Source organism: Rhinolophus sinicus, linkage group LG12, assembly GCF_036562045.2.
Source record: "Rhinolophus sinicus isolate RSC01 linkage group LG12, ASM3656204v1, whole genome shotgun sequence".
NCBI lineage: Eukaryota > Metazoa > Chordata > Mammalia > Chiroptera > Rhinolophidae > Rhinolophus > Rhinolophus sinicus.
The window spans coordinates 27,669,783-27,694,576 of record NC_133761.1 but is presented as its reverse complement, the minus strand read 5'-3'; the positions used below and the strand labels follow the sequence as shown (position 1 = coordinate 27,694,576).

The following is a 24,794-nucleotide window of genomic DNA, read 5'->3' as shown; positions in this document are numbered from 1 at the left end:
AGAATACATGTGTATGGCAATCCCCTAATGTATAAATTGTGGAATGTTTGATTCAGTTATTATATTCTTGATAGTAGCACAACACACTGCTTCCTTGCATTTAATTTTGGGAGAGGGTGAATGGAAGTGAGAAGGTGGAAAAATTTGGAAAACAGGCCAAGAATAGGAATACAAGAAGATAGATTGCAAATCTCCAGATAGAATCATGGGTCTTAAAATATTAAAGACAAACCCTAAAGACATCAGCTTTATATATGTCTGAGTTTAGGTGTCATTATTAATAGTGAAATTTATCCCCTTGTATGATCTCAAATTTATTGTAATTTGTAAGTAATTAATTTACTATATACATTATAAAGAAAATAGGCTGTTGAAGCGATAGGCAATATACACTAAGGATTTGAGGAAAATCCTGATTTATGGTATTTAAGACCAATTAAACAGGTAAGGAATTCTGAACCAAATGGACTAAAATTTTTTTATAGTAATGGGAATATTTAAACATTTTTCAATTAGCTATTTTATTCCTAAGATTTTCTCAAGTAAAAATTCTTGAGTCAAAGATTGATTCATTCCATCAATTGGTAAAATAATTTTATGCTAAATAATGATTCCAATCATAGCATGAGTCTTAGAGCTTCACTATGGAATAAAAGAACTTCATTGCATAAAATTTACATGGACATAAGTAATTACTCTGGTGCTACCTTAGGCAACTTGAAATTATTTCATCATGTATTTTCTAAAACTAGGATACTTTTCATCCTATGAAAAATCAGTTGCAAATACATGTTACACAGCTTATTTCAGGCTTGAAATTATATAACACAAGTGTAAGCAGATTAAGAAACTAAACTAACTCAAAGTAATTTTTAAAGTGCATAGCTAGAAGGTAGATTTACAAATGGGAATAAAGGAGAAATTTTTGTTTCCTGGTAAATTGCAGCACTTAAGATGTTTAAGATGGTAATTCTTTCCTTTTGCAAAAATATTTTCTTGTTAATTATGGATGAAACAGTATGTTAAGCCTAAAGAAAAAAAATTGTTTTTAATGGAAAACTTAGTTCCTAAGTTCCAAGTAGATATTAAGAAAAAAACTTACATATATGGTGATGGAAGGAGAACTGACTCTGGGTGGTGAACACACAATGGGATTTATAGATGATGTAATACAGAATTGTACACCTGAAATCTATGTAATTTCACTAACAATTGTCACCCCAATAAATTAAAAAAAAAAACAAAAGAAAAAATCTTACAGGTTGCAGTTTGTGGGATATTTGAGAGGGTTCTTAGGTAGTTGAATGTAAAATTAAAAGCAAAATTAAATTATAGACCTGTTGATGAAGTTAGTTTAGAATATAGAAAATGTTAATTTTTAATTTAAGATGAAGTTTCTGTTAAGTTGAACTAGAATTCATTAGGTGATGCCTAGATATTGATATTTTGTATAGCTTTAAATATTTGATGCTGAAACATGTTCAATGGATAGAAAAATATAAAGCTTTGAGATGAACATATTGTTATTAATTGAGAGGAGGCATATCAGAGCAAATATCCTAAAGGTGTTACAAATGCTGTACAAGCCTATTATATTCAAGTTAAAAAAGCACTGAAATGGCAGAAAAGTTGAGTCTAAGATTAATTCAAAATTTCAAGCAGTATACTCTAGATTCATTGATTCATTCTTTATTTCATTCAACTAAAATATATTAAATGTCAATAATCTCTAGTACTAGAGTATGAAACATGAAATACGAAGGCATCTGTTATCACCACAGAGTTTCACCTTTGTGGAACACGAGTAAGATTTTGTGCTGTAATTTGACTGCATTTATGCTAGCTGACTCATCCAAGAAAATTGTACATGGGATGGGCTTTCCTTTTTTTTGGCTTGTGCTGGAAACTCTCTGTTTTCCTTTTAGGGTGTATTCATGGGAAGGGATTTTTGAGGAAATATTGGGGATGAGGGGAGGAGGTATGTTTTAAAGTGAAGGGCAGCTCCAATTATTGCCGTACATAATCCCATTCTCCCTGAAACTGCCTGTCTACCTCTTCTTGTTGGGCATAGCTTGGTTAATTAAGAATGCTTTCAAGAGCAAATAAAGTCAGCCTGACACAGTTAAGTTCAAGCATGGGCTCCTATAGTATAAGACTGATGTTAAATCTTTTAACAGAGGAGCTAACGAAATACAAGTAAGTGTTTAATTTCATAGGAATGTAAGATGCTCCTGACACCTTTTCTCCAAATCTCGAAATAATAATTGTTAATTTGTGGAATGGAATGTTGAATAGTAAAATAATAATTAGATCTATGAAAATCATGAGCTTTAATGAATGACCAAGATGATGAAAGCAAGTTACAGTATGTGTAAGAAGGAGGACATCAAAAGCAGAAATATATAACTAGTAGGGAATAAAATGATGTTAAAATTCTGGGTTGAGAATAATGAGTATGAATGGAATACTTTGTAGACTCTTCAAACCAAATACATTTTACATACGATTACATTTTACATGACAATACACATATTCAGAAGTGTGTGTGTGTGTGTGTGTGTGTGTGTGTGTGCACGTGCGTGTACCATGTTGAAATAGCCAGCAAATCAAGTTTTAAATTTTATTCTTACAGATGATTGTATAAGCCCCTTTATTGCAGCACATCCTGCTCTGTACAAGCTGGGAATTTTTTAAAGGAAAAAAAAAATTTCCCATGGGACAACTGACCTTTGCTTTATAATTAAGGATATCTAGGGTTTTCTTAACCTAGAATTTGGATTTCATCCTATTCTTGAGATAGTAGAAGGGGGCAACTGCAAATTTTACTGAGGAAACAGGAAATATGTGTTTCTGATTTTGAACTTTAGATGTGTTTTCTCAAAGAAATAATGTTATAAATTACAATAAATGATACCTTTTTATTCATTTGATTCTGCAAATTTGAGGAGCCAGTTCTAGTCACTCAGTCAGATACTTGGATCCTTTGGTGTAAAAGGCAATGTTTTACTTCACCTTCATTTTTGGAGGATAATGTCTTCAGATATAGAAATTTGGGTTGACAGGATTTTTTTCCTCTTTCAGCACATTGTATGTGACGTTCCATTTTTTCTTAGAGATGAGTGTTATCTCTTGCTGTTCTCAATATATTATTTTTGTCTTTGGGTTTCAGCAGTTTGACTGTCATGTATCTAGGTTTAGTTCTCTTGTATATATTTTAATTAGGGATCATTGAGCATGGATCTGCAGATTAATGTTTTTCCTTAAATTTGGGAAATTTGTAGCAATTATTTCTTCAACTCCTTTGCTGCCTCTTTTTCTCCCAAGAATCCCATTACATGTATGTTCATATGTTTGATATTTGCCCACATGTCTCTCAGGTTCTTTTCTTCCCCCCCAACCCCAGTATTTTTTCCTCTTTGTTCTTCAGAGTGGATAATTTCTATTGCTCTCTATTAGAGTGTACTGATAGTTCATCTGCCATCTTAAATCTGCTGTTGAGTTCATTTAGTGAAGATTTCATTTTGGCTGTTGTATATTTCAGCTGTAGAATTGTCATTTCTTTCCTTTTACAGTTATTTCTCTGTTGAGAGTCTCTGTTTATTGTCATTGTCATCATATTTTCCTATTATTCTTTGACTTGGTTTTCTTCATTTTTCAAACATATTTATAATAGCTGCTTTAAAATCTTGATAATTGCTGCTAAATATGACATCAACTAATATTTCTTTGACTAACTTTTTTCCTGGTTATGAGTCACATTTTCATCTTTCTTTGCATGTTTCACAATTTCTTGGCTGAAAACTGGACATTTTAGATGATATATTTGATAGCTCTGGTTTCTTATTTATTTTCCTGAGCATTGTCTTGTCTTTCCTTTTTCTTTTCTCTCTCTCTCTCTCTCAATAACTTACCTGGACTTAGAGTGTGGACTCTGTCCCTGCTGTGGTATACATCCATTGACATCTCTGCTGAGTTTCTTTTATTCAAGTATACATCTCCAACTTCTTATGGGTCACTCCTGTGTCTGCATAGCTTAATTGTCAGCCAAATATTTGGGCGGAAGTTGTGCTAAAACATTTTGAGCTTGTATGGCTTCCACCCTCTGCCAATCAATCTGTGTTGGGGATGCATTCCAAGTTCAGCCAGTTCTCAAGTCACTCTTGGTTTTTACTTTCTACCAGTCTCTCTCAGGATTTCCCCTGAACATGGTGTAGTTTTCTAGTCAGCCTGATACGTGTGGAGAGTTTATCTTTTATCTGTGGGCCTCTCATTTCCAAGGTTTCTCTATCAAATTTCTGGCTGGTCTGCCATTCACCCTGTGTGGGACTGAAATCTTACGTTAGGAAACTGCTGATTTTTCTGTCCTTGTTTCCTATTGAGTTCGCCTCTTTAGCTGAGAAAGCCATGGGTTTTCATATCCACCCCATCAAGTAGCAAAACTGCTGATTTTCTCAGCTAGCACTGCACTGCTAAAACTATTGATCCTTTCTGTAGAACCCTTGTCTTGTATGTACTGTGCCAGAGACGGTTATGCGAGTAACCCCATGTAAGGCGGTAACAGATTTCTGTTGTTCTTATCTGAAGCTCTAGCAGTTTTTCTGAATTTTTTATGGGCCTTTGTTTGATTTCCAGAATCATGCACTTGTTGTTTTTGACAGTTTCTTCCTTACTTGGGCTAGGCACATACCAGGTGTAGTTTTTCAAATAGTATATAATTCTCCACTGCAGACTACATGGCCTTGATCCAGAAACCTAGGAGTGTATATTGTGATTCCCCTATTGAGGCTTGCCATAAATTTCACATGGCATCTTTTCCAACCAATGATGCTTCTAGTACTGTTCAATCTGTTACACAATACGGCCAAGTGGCATGGCTGCCTGCAATACAGCCTGGACTTGCTAACAACGCTTGTGAGGAATAAGGGCAGGAAGACTGGAAGAAGGAGAAGTTAAACTGTGAACAGATGCATCCACGAAACCCACAGGAGCTTGAATCTGGGGTCATCTCTTTAGAGATGACCTAATTGAGTCTGGGGGCCAGAAGGGCTGGATATGGCTGGCCCCCTGGGGAGGGAGTGTAACTTTGGGCAAGGCAACTCTTTTTTCTTTTTCCATTAGTTTCAGGTGTGCAAAACAAAGGGCAAGGCACCTCTTGTCCTGAGTACATTTCTTGGGTGAAGGACTCAGATATAAGCAGTGAGCTTGCACTATTTGGGGTGGATTGAGGAATGAACACAGCTTTTAGGGGTTCATATAGGTAGTATACAACATCCACTAAGATTTTATTTTTATAATTGTCCCGTTAGTTTTATAATAGGGATATAACTATTCTAGGCATCCTTTACTCGATCTCCTTTTGAAATTGAGGGAAAATTTTCTAGAAGCCTCCTCTGTAGACTCCTTTTTTTTCTTTTGCTTTCTTTTTGTGGCCGTAATTGCTACTTATGCCAGCTCCTCACTATGCACTAGCAATGGAGCTAGAATTATCAAGACTGGATTAGAGTTCACGATCCTAAGGAGATAGGCAATGACTGTTGGATAGAGAGCCAATTGTGCTTGCCAAAGAAATTCATTGCAAGGGTTATAATAGTGCAAAACGGGAAACAACTCAGATGTAAAAAAATAGTTTGGAGCTGGCTTGTATCAGCTTGTGAGAACCAATTGTGTTCATTTTTTCCCAATTCCACTTTCAGTGGCATAGTGTTGGTAGCTCAAAATTGGTTGAAGTGGAAGAATTTACACCATGGAAATAAACAAATATTATAAAACAGGGCCTGTTCCACATCGCACCCCACCCGCCACCAAGAAAACTGGTTGTTAAACTTTAATCACTCTACCACTAATGTTTATTTGAAGTTTTGATAACTATGGAAGCTATGGTAACAAGAAAAATTGTCTAGGATATAATGTAAACGTTTTTAGTAACTGAGTTGAATGTTATATCTGCTATGTTAAAATGACATGTGCATATAGAACTAGGAAGAAATAAGGATAAATTAGAAGTTTTAATTGTTGGGGCAATAGTTAGTAAGAACAATTTAATATACAATTTCATTCGTGTGGCTATAATGTTTGTGTAATAAAAATGAAAAGAGGAAACTGTTGATTAAATTGTCTCGCTGTATTCCATTTTTAGTGACTATTTTCCCGATCCTGTGCACTTTCCAAATACATATCAAAAAAATATTGTAAATATAATGTTGTGCATTAGGTAGGTCATGCTTAACACCTAAAAAAATGTAAAAAATACTTCATCTCTCCGTAACATTTCTCTTACAACCTCATCATGTCCTAGGGTGTTGAATTTTTCTTTATGGTTTATGCTTCATATTTGCTTATATTTGCATTACAATTCGGATAAAATTAAACTAGTCATTAATTTATTATCTTTTGCTATACATGACTTACCCAGATCATATACCTTTTCAGGATCTTTTACAAGTTGTCAATGAGCACTTAACACATGTCTTTTTAGGAAATTTGAAGACTAACATTGATATGGAATCTAATAGGACAGTATCTCATTCCTTTAGAAAACTTTCAACAGGCTGCATAAGTAATTACTATATCCAATAGGTGTAAAGCACCTATTGTTTTTTTTAAAATGTTGATATCAAAGTATAGCAAGCAGTTTCCTACTTGATTTATCTTTATTGCCTATCATATGCAGTGCTACTCTGTACAAAAGAGAGATTTCATTATATTATGAAATAGCCATTAGCACAAAATTAAGCTTTGAAAATAAAACTTTCCATTTTCAAAAGGTTAACATCAAAAATGAATTAAGATCTCTGATTCAAATATTAGTATGCAAATATTATATAAAAAAATAAATGGTTTTTTAGGTATGCTAAATAAAATATTTCCCTTTTTTGTTTATTTAAAACTCAAAGGAATGCATTTGTAATGCTGGTATTACCAAACTGCCATATTGGAATACGTACATTTGTGGTGAAAAAACATATCATCTTTAAATAAGACAATCTTAATTCTGAATTACAGGTTGGGCAAGTATATTCAAACACAGATAGGGTGTTCTGACCATTGTTAGTTTCACTCATAATTGAAAAGGTTAACATTCACTTTTAAAGAATTATTCAAATGAAATAGTAAACCAAAAACTAAATGTACTCTAAATAGTCTTCACCTAAATTTATTTTGAGGCAATTGGAATCATTTCCGTGATCTAATTATACTTAACTATATTTTGAAAGATTTCTTTCATTGAACTTTCTTTCATCACCCTATTTCTGAATTGGTTCAGTGATTGTAATTTGCAGATGCTCTGCACCATGTTCTCTGTCTCTGTTTGTCTCCCTCTCTGCTTTGAAATATTTTCTGTAAACCACATAGTGAGGAAAAGGTTTTCTTAATGAAATACTTCTAATACTAGAAAGTTAGAAAGGCTAGTGTAGGTAATTTTTGTTTAATACTAGGCTCCCTTGAGAATGAGAGTGAAAAGGGATCATTGTTATATGACCAAATGCCCATTCCCTTCCACCCCTGCCCCATGCAAATTCCTTTTTGGTAGACTTTCTGTGAAATTAAGATTGGATTCAAATTTTAAATTTAAATGTGAATGTCCTCATCATGCAAGACATTTCACATCAGTTTGATTACTTCACATCATTTTAATTACATTAAGTAACTAGTTGAAAGTATATAATGTCATTTTCTATGTTTGAATTTACATGTTATTTCTCAATTATAGCCTAGAATGCATTAGTTGTTGAAAATGTTTTAATTTGTTCAGGGAATAAAAGTATAACATAAGTATTTAGTTCTATGAATTATAGCTGTTAGAGCCTATTAAAATTCATTATTGTCTTATTAATGAAAATATATTGATTTAGGAAACTATACTTAACAATTTATTAATGTTTTTTCTTATTAAGGTTTAATTTTTTCTAAATTTTCAATGACAGTTGGCATATAATATTATATTAATTTCAGGTTTACAACATAATGATTAGACATTTATATGAGTTGTGAAGTGATCACCCCAATAAGTCTAGTACCCATCTGATACTATACATAGTTATTACAATATTATTGACTATATTCCTTATGCTGTACTTTCCATCCCCATGACTGTTTTTTATAACTGGCAATTTGTTGTTCTTAATCCCTTCACCTTTTTCACCCATCCTAAGGTTTTTGACTTTTATTCTACTTTGTAATAGTTTCTGATAGTTAAAAATTGTATAAATATGATTTAGAAAATATTTGTAAGAGTGAGGCCCCAAATCAAACAATTAATATTTAAATGGTAAGTGCCAACTAAAGATTAGCAGAGGGAAAGGAAATTTAGAATTAATCAACAATGTAAGACATCATTAAAGAGCAATAACTATTAGGTTTCAGATGAGGTTTATAAGAATGCAGTTTAACTGACAGAACATACAGTGATGTTGGAAGAAAACAAATTTCTGTTTAACTTTCATTGAAACCGAGCATTGTAAAACCAATATTCTCTCAACCCCTATTTTCAAATTCTGTTTAATACAATTTAATTCAAGATAGAAAAAAAATATTGCATGCCATTTTGTGCTGAGTGTAATATGAATACAGCATGATCCCTGCTTGGGAGATAAGCATGTAAGCAAACAAGGGCAATACAATGTGATGGATATGAAAGTAGTTCAATATGGGACATAGACCTAGAGAAGACATGATTCAGAGAAGGTAAGGATAATTCTATCTTGACTTATCAAGAAAGACTTTACAGAGGAATTGCTATGTGCCTTGGGTTTTGAAGGTTGAATAGAATTTTCCATTCTAGAACAAGCAGATATGATATGAGTATAGAGGGTCATTCTACATAGTGAAATCTAAGCATTATGCCAGTAGGAACAACTTTCATGGAGTACCTATTATTTGCAAGACACTGCTTGGCATTAAGAGTGGGATTGGGGCATACACAAAGATGAAAAAAGACACATTCCCTTTCCTTAAGACATTTTTAAGCCATTAAGGAGCCAGTGTGGTTGATAGTTTTATTATCTTTTTGCAATAGTGAGGCAGTGTGGTATCTTAGAAAGAGCAATGGATTGAAAATACATACACCAGGTTCTATTGTAGGCTCTGCCAGTGACTCCCATTGTTATCTTAGGAAGGTTATTTAATTTTCTGAGCTTCAATTTCCTCTCAGAAATGAGAAAAATAGGCTAATTCAATATTTTAAACCTGTGCTCAGTGGAGCACCAGATTTCTGTGGCAATGTTTCTGGAGCTGCTGAAGATGGTCCGAGGGCTCAGCCAAGGGGGTGAGCATCTGGTTATTCCACTTTCTTTCAACCAATCTTTGCTCTTAACCAGTTTTATATTTGGGGGTTCTCTTAGGAAAGAGGCCCTATTGCATAAGAAAGTATGAAAATGACTAGATGATATTTCAATTAATCAATTAATTTATTCAGTTAATATTTATGTTCTAGGCACTGCTGTATTCCAGAGGTTATAATAGTTTGAAAAGAAACACTGGCAAATTTCCTGATGTCAAAATGTAGCAAGAGGCCAGATCATGTAGGGTTTTGTAAGTCATTGCAAGAACTTTGGCTTTCATTGTAAGTGAGATGAGAAGTCATTGGAAGATTTGAATAACAACAAATAACTTGATCTGATTTACCTTTTGAGAATCGCTCTTGATAGTATGTTGAAAATAGGCTTGAGAGGGTCCAAGATGGATGCAGGGAGAACAGTTAGGAGGCCCGTGTGTTAGAAGTTATTTAAATTAGGATACTATCGGGAATGAGCTTCTTAATTGCCTTTCTTTCCTCTTAGACTGTAACATCCTTGAAGATAGAGATCTTATCTATGTCCTTCACTACTGTAGCCCAGAAATTAGGCTGAGAACTGGCACATAATAGGCTCTCAACAAATATTGTTTGAATGAATGGATGAATAAATAAAACAATTTTTTAGGATTTCTTTTTGCTCTAACATTGTATGATTTATGTCAGTTATATTGTTAGCTTAAGAAAATTTGTTTGCTTTAGTTATAAAACTCAGAGTATACTAAATAACACTATATAAAATAAATGAAGAGCTACTATGTTAAAAAGAGGACTATTTGTGAAAACAGTAAGTAGACTTCCCATATACTTATGAGAGCACATTCTCACGTACTTATTTTCCTTATTTTGAAAGGTCCAGGCTATCTCAATTCGGATTAAATTGATTCTACTTGATAAGAGGGATATTTATTTAAACACAAATAATGGATTTGCTAATAGTTTTTATTCCTGCTGACTGTTGTTAGATTAATTTGATTTATAGCCATTCTTAGGTGGCTCTTAAAATTATTTAAAATCCATTGCAAATGTATTACTTAGTCAAGAATCATTTTTAATATCACAAATAACTAAAGGCTGATTTAGATTATGTGTGCTTTGATTTACTGAATACGATCAGTTCTGTAGGATAATAATTCCATAGAATTTATTTTTAAGGTTGTGGATTTTGGAGACAGACTACATGGGTTTTTAATCCTGGCTCCATTATATCGTAAGGATGTGGCATTGGGCAAGTTATTTTAAGTTTTCAGTTTTATTTTTCTCACCTGCCAAATGAATAACATTGTTACCTAGCTCAAACGGTTATTTTGAGGGTTGAGTGAGATACCATGTAGAGTGCATATTCTCGTTCTACAAATTACTTCAAAATAGAGAGGCAAAAAACAACCATGGGTCAGATTTGAACAGGATCAACCTATTAACATTTTGCAGAATTAGTATTTGTTGTTGGGAAATGCCAACATATGTAAATGCCTGACAAGTTAAAGAGGATGGTAAAATACCAAAAAGAGAAATGAGAGGAAAAGTAAAAGGGGCATAGATGCATTTTCCCATTTAGAATGAAGTTATGATTATTTTATTTTAATAATGTTAAAAATGATAATACCATCAAAAATTGAGATGACGATAAAATTTACAAAGTACTTTCATAACCGTTGTTCTTTTTTTTTTTACCATCTTAATTTCTTTAAATTTATTTTTCAATTTCAGTTGACACACAATATTATAGTAGTTTCAGGTATACAACACAGTGATTAGACATTTATATACCTTACGAAGTGATTATCTTATTAAGTCTAGTACTCATCTGACACCATACACAGTTATTACAATATTATTGACTATAGTCCTTATGCTATATTTTACCGCTTTCTGACTATTTTCATAACTGGCAATTTGTACTTCTTAATCTACGGTTTTCACCTATCCCCCCGACCCACCTCTCATCTGTCAACCATCAATTTGTTCTATCTATGAGCTTGTTTCTGTTTTGTTTGTTCATTTATTTTGTTTTCAGATTCTGCTATAAGTGAAATCATATATTTGTCATGACCATTATCTTATTTAAACCTCTGAACAATGTGAGCTGTCACAATTAATCTTTTTATACAGATGAGTGAGTAAAGTTAATGTGTAGAGCCAATACTTTAACATAGGTTTTATGGCTCCAGCTGTAAAACTCTTTCTGTCCCAGCATGCTGTGACTTTACAAACATGGTTAAGTTAAAAATGAGAATGTTGAAGAATACCTTTTTCTTTTTATGATATGGGATTTAATTGCAAAACCTTAATTAACCTAAAGTAATGAAACACAATGACATAAAACAGTTAAGAAACTCTTGTATTCATTTAAGGACTGTAGAAAAACGGTTATAAACAGACTATCTGAACATTTTTTCTTTACGTAGCAAACACACAACACACCAACACCACAAACAGACACTATTGGGTTAGTTTGTAATTTACAGTAGAGGTGAGTGAAGGAGGAAATCTTAGCCTAAGACATTAATCTTTTGATTATTTTAACCAGGTTTCATATTTAAACATGTTTAACTTTCACTAATAAAGTCAGTGAATATCACCTATGCAGAAGATATAATACATTTAGTGTAACTTCCTAACTGCAGCCCTGATCTTTACATAATACTGAAAGTGGTACTCTAGCCTTTTCTTTGAACACTTCCAGTGATAGAATGATCAATAGCTATGAGGCAGCAACCCATATTTTAAAATTTGAAGTAATTACAGATTTGTGGGAAGTTGCAAAGATAGTACAGAGAGATTCCATGTACCCTTCACCCAGTTTCCCCCAATGTTATATCTTGTATAACTACAGTACAAGAGCAAACCAGGAAATTGACATAATAGTTCTGTGACATCACATATCTGGGGCCATGTAACCACTCTAGAAGAAAGATATAGAACTACTACCATGTTTCCCTGAAAATAAGACCAGGTCTTATATTAAGTTTTGTTCCAAAAGACACATTAGGGCTTATGTTCAGGGGATGTTCTCCTGAAAAATCATGCTAGGGCTTATTTTCTGGTTAGGTCTTATTTTCGAGGAAACATCGTATACCACCACAAAGTCTTTCTTAGGCTACCTCTTTGTAGTAACACCTTCCTCCTCCCTCACCCCTAAGCTCTGCTAAGCATTAATTTATTCTCAATCTCTATAATTTTATCGTGTAGAGACTGTTGTATGAATGAAATATGGTGACATTTTGTGATTTTTTTTTTTCATTCAGCATATTGCCCTTGAGGTCCATCTATTTTACGTATCAATAGCTGTTTTTTTTTTGTTACTGAGTAGTATTCCATGGTATGGTTATACTAGTTTGTTTAGTTGTGTACATAATGAAGGACATTTTGGTTGTTTCCACTTTTTGGCTATTACAAATAAAGATACTTTTTTGGTGAAATTTCTCTTCGTATAAAGCATTCAGCCTTTTACTACTAAGTATGATTTTAGCTGTAGGTTTTTGGTAGATGTCCTTTATTTACTTGAGCAAGTTCTCTATCCTTTGAGGGTTATATTTGTTTTGTGTTTTTTGTTTTGTTTTGCTTTTTGTCATGAATGTATTTTTCTGCATTAATGAATAGATCATGTTATTTATTTATTTATTTATTTATTTATTTATTTATTTATTTATTTATTTTTACTGGGGAAGGGGAACAGGACTTTTTATTGGGAAACAGTGTGTACTTCCAGGACTTTTTTCCAAGTCAAGTTGTTGTCCTTTCAGTCTTAGTTGTGGAGGGCACAGTTCAGCTCCAGGTCCAGTTGCCATTGCTAGTTGCAGGGGGTGCAGCCCACCATCCCTTGAGGGAGTTGAACCGGCAACCTTGTGGTTGAGAGGATGCATTCCAACCAACTGAGCCATCCAGGAGCGCAGCAACAGCTCAGCTCAAGGTGCTGTATTCAATCTTAGTTGAAGGGGGTGCTGCCCACCATCCCTTATGGGAGTCGAGGAATCGAACTGGCAACCTTGTGGTTGAGAGCCCGCACTCCAACCAACAACTAAGCCATCCGGGAGGCAGCTCAGCTCAAGGTGCCGTGTTCAATTTTAGTTGCAGGGGGTGGAGCCCACCATCCCTTACGGGACTCAAGGAATTGAACCAGCAAACTTGTGGTTAAGAGCCCACTGGCCCATGTGGGAATCGAACCAGCAGCCTTTGGATTTAGGAGCATGGAGCTCTAACCGCCTGAGTCACTAGGCCGGCCCAGATCATGTGATTTTTCTCCTTTAACTTGTGACAGGCCTTTTAAAAATCATTTTATTTATTTATTTTTTAAGATTTTTATTAAAACATAGCTAACATAAAATATTTATTAGTTTCAGGTGTATACAATAATTATTCAACATTTATATACCTAAAGAAATCATCACCATGATAAGTCTAGCAACCATCTGACACCATACAATGTTATCACAATATTATTGACTATATTCCCTATGCTGTACATTACATCCCCAGGAGTCATTTGTTTTTTACCTGGAAATTTAAACCTCATTCCCGTTCGATTTTACCCCCTTTAAAAATTTTTCAATTACAGTTGACAGACAATATTATTTTATATTAATTTCAGTTGTACAGCATAGTGGTTATACATTTATATAATTTAAGACATGATCCCCCTGACTAGTACCCACCTGGCATTATACATTGTTATTACCCTATTATTGACTGTATTCCCTGTGCTTTACTTTACATCCTTGTGACTATTTTGTAACTACTAATTTGTACTTCTTAATGCCTTCACCTTTTTCACCCTGTTCCTCCAATCCCTTCCCATCAATCACACCAATAAATCTAGTACCCATCTGACACCATACATAGTTATTACAATTTTATTAACTATATTCCTTATTTATAACCTATAGCCCCATGACTACTTTGTAACAACCAATTTGTACTTAATCCCTTCCCTTTTTCACCTATTCCCAATCCTCCTCCCATCTGGCAATCATCAAAATGTTCTCTGTATCTATGAGTTTGTTTCTGTTTTGTTTGTTTATTTTATTCTTTAACACATATAAGCAAAATTGCATTGCATCTGTCTTTCTCTGTCTGACACTCCACTCAGCATAATACCCTGCAGGTCCATCTATGCCACCACAGATGGCAAGAACCCATTTCTTTCCATGGCCAAGCAATATTCCATTGTATATATGCACCATCTACTCTTTATCCATTCATCCATTGAAGGACACCCAGGCTGCCTCCACATCTTGGCCATTGTAAACAATGCTGCAATGAACATATGGATGCACACGTCCCCTCAAAGTAGCATTTTAATTTTCTCCAGATAAATATCCAGAAATGGAATTACTGGGTCTTTCTTTGACACTCATTATCACCTTTGTTTTAAAGTCTATTTTGTCTGCTATAAGTATTGTTATCACAGCTTTTTGTTGTTTCCATTTTCATGAAATATCTTTTCCCAATCCTTCACTTTGAGTCTGTGTGTGTCTTTTGATCTGAAGTTAGTGTCTTGTAGGCAACATATGTAAGGGTCTTGTTTTCTTATCCATTCAGCCACCCTATCTTTTGATTGGAGCTTTTAATCCATATACATTGAAAGTAGTTGTTGATAGATATGTGGTTAGTGCCAAGTATCTAATATATTATTCATATATTAGTCTTTTTTTATTATTAAAGAAGTCACTCTAAGATTTCTTGTAATACTGGTTTGGTGGTGAGAAACTCCTTTAACTTTTTCTTGTCTGAGAAACTCTTTAGCCAATCCTTTGATTCTAAATGATAGCTTTGCTGGGTAGAATAATGTTGGTTGTAGGTCCTTGCTGTTCATCACTTTGAATATATCCTGCCAATCTTTTCTGGCCTGCAAAGTTCTGTTGAGAAATCAGCTGACAGTCTTATGGGAGCTCCCTTGTAGGTAACTAACTGCCTTTCTCTTGCTGCTTTTAAGATTCTGTCTTTGTCTTTAACCTTTGGCACTTTAATTATGATGCGTCTTGGTGTGGGCCTGTCTCGGTTCATCTGGTTTGGGACTCTCTGACCCTACTGGGAAAAGAAAGGGGAGGACATGCTAGAGTGGGATTAATGAATTTATTTAGCAATATCTAATCAATTTATTTAGCAATATGTAATAACAAAAGACAAAGGCATTTAATGGAATATGCTAATGACAGAGTAAAGGTAGTTAAGACTAAAATATGCCAAAGAAGCTCACCAAAGTGTAGGAAAAACAGCACTGGAACAGTCAGGAATCAAAACCTTGCCAGGTCTGCAGCTGAGAAAAACTCAGATGTCTCCCACTGCTGCTTGCTAGTTCCCAAGAATGCCAGAATGATGAAGAAATCACTGAAGAATCTCTCTCCATTTCAATCTCTCTTTCAACTGAAGTCTGTCTTATATATATATTTTCAAATGTACCTTAGAGCCAAGCTCCTTGTTCCTGCCTCCCCCTCAGGGAATAGGCAGTTCCTGGAGGGTTCTGCAGTAACTGATAAAAATATTGCTTATCTAGCTGAAGGGCTAGTTCATCTGGACAGGCAATATCTACTGTTCCTGCTTGGGACCATCAGCCCAAGGCCTTCCAAAGCCTGGCAACGTGCCTGTCACATCATTCTGATATAACTTAGTTACTTTTGGTATCTGCTGATGTGGGTAAAACAGACAGAAAGCAGCATTTCAGGGAAAATTCTTTTAACCCTAAATAAACCAATACCTCACATGTAGTCTCTCATGGAAGGGAACCCCACATTCAGTCTCTCATGTGGAGGAACAAAAAAGCTAACTAAAAGCTAACTGATACCTCAAATGCAGTCTCTCACGTGAGGAAACAAAAACTAACCTTAATCTGACCAGCCACCTCACCTGGGAGGAGACTAACATCGCCCCACATGAGGGAAACAGACAAACAGACACACACAAAAAAGCCAACATCATCCAATTACGGCAAATTTTCTTAACATCTTCCCTACATGGGCTTGGTTAGGGTAGTTTTCAGTCATTATTTCTTCAAATTGGTTTTCAATTACTTGCTCTCGCTCTTCTCCTTTTGGTACCTTTATGATGCAAATGTTGGTACAATTGATGTTTTCCCAGAGGCCCCTTAAACTCGCCTCATTTTTTTGGACTTTTTTTTTTCTTTTTGCTATTCTAATTGGATGTTTTCTGCTACTTTATTTTCTAAATTGCTGATTTGATCTTCTGCTTCATCTAATCTGTTGATTATTTTTAATGTATTCTTCATTTCAATTATTGATATTCTTTATTTCTGACTCATTCTTTTTATGTTTCTATCTCCATTTTCAAGTTCCTATCTGTTTGTTGAAGTTCTTACTGAGATCACTGAGCATCCTTTTAACTAGTGTTTGGAACTCTGTGTCTGGTAGATTACTTGTGTCCATTTTGTTTAGGTCTTTTTCTAGAGCTCTGTTCTGTTCTGTTATTTGGGATGTTTCTTTGTCTCCCCATTTTGGTTGCCTCCCTGTGTTTGTTTCTATATATTCAGTAGGGCTACTATGCCTCCCAGTCTTAGTAGAGTGGACTTAGTAGGTGTCCTGTGGGACCCAAAGGTGCAGTCTCCCTGGTCACCAGAGCCAGGTGCTTCAGGTGTGGGTTGTGTGTGCCCTCACGCTGCAATTGACCCTTGGTTGCTGTTTGCACATCAGTGCGAGGGATTGCCCCTAAGGCTGATTGACTGTGAGGACTGTCTGTGACTACAGTGGAGGAACTGTGTATACAAGGACTGACCCTATAGAGCAGAGTTCACTTTAGCAAGGCTTTGGTGCTTGCCCAGTCTGCCCTTTGGGTGTGTCGTCATTGGAGGTGGCTGGGTGATGCTCTGGCCCATTCTGAAGCTGGCTAATGGGTCTGCCAGCCCTGGGGTCTCCTGGGAGGAGACCTGCTGCAGGTCTAGTTCAGCTTCAGTCTGTGCCCTACCCAGGGCCACCTGACTTGAGCTGCTGAGATAGCTGCTACCTGTGCTGTGCGTGGAGGTGCTTTGAGAGCCCAAGCCACAAATCAAGGCTGGTTGTTGCTAGTGCTGGGTTTAGGGCTGCTCAGCCAATTACACGGCATGCTGAAACCAACTGCTGCTTGTTTCAGTTTTGTGAACCTTTGAGGGATTTTAGGAAGGTTTGCAGCATAAACCAAAGCAGGCTTTTTATATGGAAAAACCACTTGATGTGGGTTGGGTGTGACTGACAGATAGGTGGGGTGGGGTCTGAGGCAATAACTAGGGTGGGGCAGATGAAAGGTGTTAGCCTGTTTGATGGAGACTCAGATATGGCATCAGCGTGAGTCTGCTTGCAGGAAATCAGAGGGCTTAACAAAGAAATAATGGCTTCTACCAATTCCTCCCTCCGGAATAAAGCTGCCCCTCCAGCCCTCACCCTGAGCTAGACAATTCAGTTCTTCCACATGTGTCCCTGTCATCTTTTGAGCTACTGCCTCAGTGCTAGAGCTTAGAGCGAGTTAGTCCATTAGCAAGTAAGTCCAAGTCTTTGATCTATTTTGAGTTAATTTTGGTATATGGTGACAGATAGCAGTCTAGTTTCAATCTTTTACGCCTTGGCTTTCCAATTTTCCCAGCACCATTTATTGAAGAGGCTCTCTTCTTCATTGTATGTTTTCGGTTCTTATGTTGAAAATTAACTGCCCATATATATTTGGGGTTATTTCTGGGTCCTCAATTCTATTCTGAGTGTCTGTTTTTCTACCACTACCATACTGTTTTGATTACTGTTGCTTTGTAGTATGAATTGAAGTTAAGCAATGTGATACCTCAAGCCTTGTGTTTTTTTTTCCTTCCTTAGGATTGCTTTGGCTATTTGGGATCTTTTGATGATTTTTCGTTCTGTTTCTTTAAAAAATGCCTTTAGGATTTTGATAGGGATTGCATTAAGTCTGTGTATGGCTTTGGGTAATATGGTCATTTTAACTGTTGATTTTTTCAATTCATGAACATGGAATATCTTTCCATTTCTTGGTGTGTTCTTCAATTTCTTTTAATAATGTTTTATAGTTTTCAGTGTATGGGTCTTTCACACCCTTGGTTAGGTTTATTCTGAGGTATTTTTTTTTGTTGCAATTGCAAAAGGAATTTTTTTGTTTCATTTCTTTATCTGAAAATTCATTGTTAGTAAATAGGAATGCAATGGATTTTTGTACATTGATTTTGTATCTTGCAATTTTACTGTATTTGTTTATTGTTTCTAATAGTGTTTTAGTGGAGTCTTTAGAGTTTTCTATATGAAGAATCATGTCATCTGCAAAAAGTGACAATTTAACTTCTTCATTCCCAATTTGGATGCCTTTTATTTCTTTCTCTTCCCTGCTTGTTGTGGCTAGGATTTCCAATATATATTGAATAACAGTGATGACAGGGGACATCCCTGTCTTCTTCCTGAACATAGAGGAAAAGCTTTCAGTTTTTCACCATTAATGTGATATTAGTTGAGGATTTGTCATTTATGGCCTTTATTACGTTGAGGTACTTTCCTTTTATACCCATATTATTAAGTGTTTCAATCATAAAGGAATGTTGTATCTTGTCACGTGCATTTTATGCATCTATTGATGTGTCCATATGATATTTATATTTTATTTTGTTTTTGTGGTATATCAATCACATTGATCAGTTTGTGTATGTTGAACCATCCTTGTGACCCTTGAGTGAACCTCACTTGATTATTTTGATATATTGTTGTATTCTATTTACTAGTATTTCATTTAGGATTTTTGCATTTGTATTCACCAGAGATATTGGTCTGTACTTTTCTTTGTGTGTGTGTGTGTTATCCTTACCAGCTTTTGGTATCAGTAATGTTGGCCTTATAAAATAAGTTAGGAAGTATTGCTCCTTCTTGAATTTTTTGGAAGAGTTTGAGGAAGACAAGTATTAAATCATCTTTGACTGTTTGGTAGAATTCACTAGTAAAACCATCTGGTCCTGGACTTTTGTTTTGAGGGAGGTGTGGATGATTTTTCCATTTCTTTACTATTCATCAGTCTATTAAGATTTTCCAGTTCTTTGTGATTCAGTCTAGAAAGGTTATATATTTCTAAGAACTTGTGCATTTCTTCTACGTTATTGAGTGTGGTGGCATATAGTTCTCCATAGTATTATTGTATGATTGTTTGTATTTCTGTGGTATCCATCGTAACTTCTTCTCTTTCATTTCTGATTTTATTTGTTTCTTTTTTCCTTTTTCCTTAGTGGGTCTAGCCAGGGGTTTTACAATGTTTTTAATCTTTTCAAAGAACCAACTTTTTGTTGTATTTTTTTTTTATATTGTCTTTTTGTTCTCTGTTTCATTTAATTATGCTCTATTTTTTATTATTTTCTTCCTTCTGCTGACTTTGTGATTCATTTGTTCTCCTTTTTCTAGTTCTGTAAAATGTAATGTTAGGTGTTTTATTTGAGATTTTTCTTGTTTCTTGAGATATTCCTGTAATGATATAAATTTCCCTCTTAATACTACTTTCCCAGCCTCCCAGTAATTTTGATACAGTGGATTTTCATTCTCATTTGTTCCTATATTTTTATTTCTTCTTTGACCCAGTTGTTTTTTAGTAGCATGTTGTTTAATCTTCACATGTTTGTGTTTTTTTCTTTTTTCTTTTTCTTTTTTTTTTTTTTGTGATTGATCTCCAATTTGAAAGCATTGTGGTCAGAGAATAGGCTTGGTATTCCAAGCATAGTAAGAAATTCTTTTTGAAATGTAAGGCAAATATAGAGCAACTATGTTTGGGAAATGGATATTCATTCTTAGTTGCCAATTACACAAATTATCTGACAAAATTATATTAAAAGAAAATTTACTTTTTATGAGAATGCAATTTCTGAAAAAGTTGAAAAAAGTTGCAAAATAATAGGTAACTTATATTTAAGAAAGTTTATTTTCACTAATAGAAATTGAGTGAATTTGTTTTTTTCATTTTCATACGAAATTATTACTTTGTGTAACCAATTCTGTTTTTTTTACCATTCAAATTTTGTAGGAGGTTTCAGCATTATAAAGAATCATACTACATTCCAGGAACAACATTTAATTACTTGGCTTTTCGTTATAGTGGTTATTGGCAAACCACTGTTTAATTTTTAAAATATTCTTTAATCTTTGGAGAGTAGAACTCATGTCTGTAGGCCAGCATGAAAAAAAAAAATAGATGAATAACAGACATAGTTGACAGTCTTCTTTTTTTGTTTTTAAGAATATATAATTTTTTCATTTCTATTACTGTTTATTATTAGACTTTTCTCTCCTTGCAGGACTTTTGTTCTGTAGGGTCTGTCTATAGATTTATATTTTATGTTCTGTAAATTTTACTCATTTGGAATCTTAGGTTTCTCTTGGTATATATAGTGAGTGCTACAGACAAAGTTCTTGAAACCAGACAGTATAACACAGTTTAAAATGTTTATAATGTCTTTGTCTGTCCTTTCTTTCACGGTCTCCTTTACTGCACTCTTGTCTGTCTGACTCTCACAGGAGACATGGATTACAACTGGTTGGACCATACGTCTTGGCATAGCAGTGAGGCATCCCCAATGTCTTTGGTGAGACATGTGGAGCCTTACTATTTAATTTCCGTTATCATTTCACTTTTCCTTTTTTTATTTACACCTTTGCATGTTTTCTTTTTTGTATCTTTTTTTTATTTTTTATCCCACACCTGTAGGGGACAGTCAAAAGGGAAAAAGAAAAACTAGTGAGCAGGCAGTTTTGTCGGACTCTAACACCAGGTCTGAGAGACAAAAGAAAATGATGTACTTTGGTGGCCACTCTTTGGAAGAGGATTTGGAATGGTCTGAGCCTCAGATTAAGGACTCTGGGGTAGATACGTGTAGTAGCACAACCCTTAACGAGGAGCATAGCCATAGTGATAAGGTACTGAGATTGTGGAGCCTGCCTTTTAACCTGCTCATTTGGTCTTCGTTTGCTCTCTGTCACTCATTCAAACAGAACATAATAAAAGGACAGGGCATTGCAAGGGTCAATGTAGCATTTCTTAAGGTGCAGAAAAGAAAAACAAAACCAAAACAAACAAATCAAAATACTTCTTGCTTGCTTTGCTGTTTTTGTTGTTTGACGGCATACCAAAAAATAAGCAAATGAAATAAAAAATTAGGAACAAAGGAATGTTTTGTCTACGGTCGCTTGAGAGAACTTTGTAATGTTATTATAAACCACAAATATAAAGAATTTTTTTGATTGGCTTATTTGATTGCTTACATATATTTTCCTTGGGATGAAAATTAAATTATTAATAGTTTGAATCCCAGGCAAAAGGGAGATAATTGGGTCTGTTTGCACAGAAAAAGTTGTTTTTCTTTTTTCCCTTTCACTGTCATTTTGCTCTTTTGTTTTATTGTCATAGCATTTTAATGTAGTATTAATTAGTATTAGAACCATTGCCATCCGCTTTGGTATTTATTATTTTTGCTTTTAGTGAAGTGAGACTTTTGAAATCTTACTACTATATAGATGTGATTGACTGGAACTTGTCTTTTGCTTGCTAAATTTTGCATGAAGGTGTGCATGTTACTTTAAGATAACTGTGAAACTGTGATTACACAAATCATTTACTTTGTTATTTGACATATAATTCATAATGGAATGGTGTTATGATTTGTACAGGGCTTGGTCTGCCCTGAGAAAGAGATATGCTCCTAATATTTGAACATATTTAGCAATGGATACCATTGAATTATACAATAAAATTAATTTACTAAGTAGATCAAAGACTTGAAAGAATCAGTGAACCTCCAAAAAGTGAAAAATGTAATCACTTTTGAATCAGGCCTGTTTCACCTATAAAGATTCAATTGGAAAGTCATTGGGGCTCGTGTATTTTTTTTATAATTTTAATCTAGAAACCTGTTTCAAGAAAGCCCTCATCATAGGTTTGAATTTTGTGTTTTAATATAATTTGACCTTTTAACTTTTACTGTAATAAGGTCACTCAAAGTCTTCCAAAAGTGTTTGAATATTAACTTCTCATTTTTAATTTAGTTTAATTACATGGAATATCAATGCATCTTTTCTGCCTGTGAATTTATTCATCTTTAGCATATATACCGGGGGTGCCAAAAAAATGTATACAAGTAGACACTCTGGCCGACGTTGCTCAAGCAGTAGTTCGCAGTAATCAGAAGTGTCTGGAAGCTGATGGTAACCATTTTGAGCACCTCTTGTAATTGCACAAGTCAAATGTGACTTGTATTCATCTTTTGTTTTCAGTATATATTGAGTATTACAACTTTAATACAGTTTTCCTTTCTTAAAATGTGTATACATTTTTTGACACCCTCTCTATTAAATTAGAGTTTGAATATATTTTCAACTTTTCTCAGATTTTTGTAGAACTACATAATTTCAGTATTGTGTCAGAGCACTTTAAGAATTTGAAGTAATTGGATTTGGGCAGAACTTGAGATTATAAGATTGAGGTTATAAGCATAATATAGTAAGCCCTTTTGATTGAAGTTTTGAATGCAAACTGGTTTGTGTAATCATGACACTTTCGAAATCTGAAATGTAGAGAGATTGTAAAATAAGGGGTCATTTGTTGTAAAAAGAACATTAATTTTCTTTGTTTGTTTATACAATATATCAGCACCCTGTGACATGGCAACCATCTAAAGATGGAGATCGTTTAATTGGTCGCATTTTACTAAATAAACGTCTAAAAGATGGAAGTGTACCTCGAGATTCAGGAGCAATGCTTGGCTTGAAGGTATGTGATGAAAGTATTTGAGATTTTGGCTCTATACTCCTTTACAGAATTATCAGGAAAGCAAAAGATATAGTACCTCTTTCTACCTATATCAATTTAGTGAATTTTTCCCCCCATTTTCATGAATTCCCAAATATTTGCCTTCATTGTGCATTTTTTTGTTTTCCAAGTTTTATTTAAGAAGTTGCCATTTTCTATAATAACACTTGTGTATATAATTTTGGAAAATACAACTAAAGTTATATACGTAAATCCTAAACGTAGTGCTCAAACTTATTTTACTTATATAGTTTGTCCTTTAAGTCTATATCTGTGTTTATATTCCATTAAAATGATAGCTTTATTCAATTACTAAATATGCAAACTTGGGAACTGTACTATATGTATTACACAGGAATATAATTTTTGTATTAGTGTATCAAAATATATGCATTTATATTTGTGTGTATGTGTGTGTATGTGAGAAACAGAGAGAATACTGTTTGAAATCTGGAAACTCAAAAATATGTTAGGAAATTTAATATAAATATTGATTTATATTTTACTGTGAAATAACAGATACTTAGTAATTATAACACATAGAGCTCTGGTTTTTTTTAAATATATATCTGTATGGTGAATTAAAAACTGAAATGAAAAATGAGAGAATGGTTTGGTTAAGCCATTGCTACAGAAGTTGTATAGAATCTAATAAGTGAGAGATATCAGAAAATTTGGGTGTAGTGGAGTTCAGCAGCTAACATTTATTGGGTGGCTGCCATGTGGCTGGCACTCACCTGAGCATTTTATATTTATAATTTTATGTAATATTCACAACAGATAAAAAAATAAGCTTAGAGAGGTGTCATAACTTGCCCCTGGACACAAGGTGGTGATGAAGGTGGGATTTAAATCCAGATCTGCCTATTACGTTGTTAGAGCAGCATAGTATAGAGGTTAGGAAGTGTTGGCTTGATTTCTAGTTATAGCAATTGCTAGGTACATGACTTTGGTCAACCAGACTTCTGTCAGCCTTAGACTGCTCATCTCTACAATGGAGATAATAATGCTTACTGAATGTTGTAATCCAATTGAATGAATCAATATCTAAACTTTTAGTACAGTGTCTGACACTTTATAAGATTTCAATAATAATAATTCTAGTCAGTAATATTAATTATTACTATTAATATTTATCAAGCCAAGGAAATTTTTAGAAATTAACATAAAGATATGTCCTAAATATCTATACATTTAATTTTCAGAATTAAATATAGGAATAATTAGTATTAACTGCAACTGATTGTAATTCACTGCAGTTTGGGAATAAATACATGCAATAAGGTAAATCAGTGTTTTCTGAATTCAGATCTCTTTCACTCAATTTAGAAGAGAACAAAACTACTTTAGTCAATTAAGTTAGTTACTTAATTTGCTATAAAGTTGATATATTGACTGAATAGCAGTTGATGAGAAGCACAGCATTAATTTTATGAGTCCCCTCTTTCAAGCACATATATGACTCCACAGCATTATTGCTAACAGTTGTTTTTCTTTTCATGAAACATATATTAATAGAAACATAAAAATAGGAAAACTGGGATGCAAATGGTCTAAAGTTTCATTAATTCTGATAAGATTAAGTAAGTTTTGTAATTTTCTCAGGAAAAATATATCATGCACATTATCAATGTGCCTAAAAGATTACTAATAAATTTTGGTAGCATATCACAATTATAGCAAAAGTATCAAGTAAATACTATTATTGCAATATTTGAAATCTATAACTAGATAACATAATTAC

The 24,794-nt window shown here is 34.1% G+C and overlaps 1 protein-coding gene across 50 annotated transcripts in view; it reads left to right on the top strand.

Moving 5' to 3' along the window:
- The window catches only part of RIMS2 (regulating synaptic membrane exocytosis 2), a 592,512-nt gene that overhangs the window by 292,110 nt on the left and 275,608 nt on the right, over window positions 1–24,794 (top strand). For 28 of the 50 annotated variants that reach the window (XM_074316891.1, XM_074316853.1, XM_074316856.1 and 25 more), the window contains 2 exons: window positions 20,954–21,162; window positions 22,892–23,011. In XM_074316891.1, coding sequence (XP_074172992.1) covers window positions 20,954–21,162; window positions 22,892–23,011 — 329 coding nt within the window. Of the gene's footprint in view, window positions 1–20,763; window positions 20,832–20,953; window positions 21,163–22,891; window positions 23,012–24,794 lie in introns of all 50 variants that reach the window. The other 22 variants (XM_074316860.1, XM_074316867.1, XM_074316865.1 and 19 more) reach the window with 1 other exon arrangement.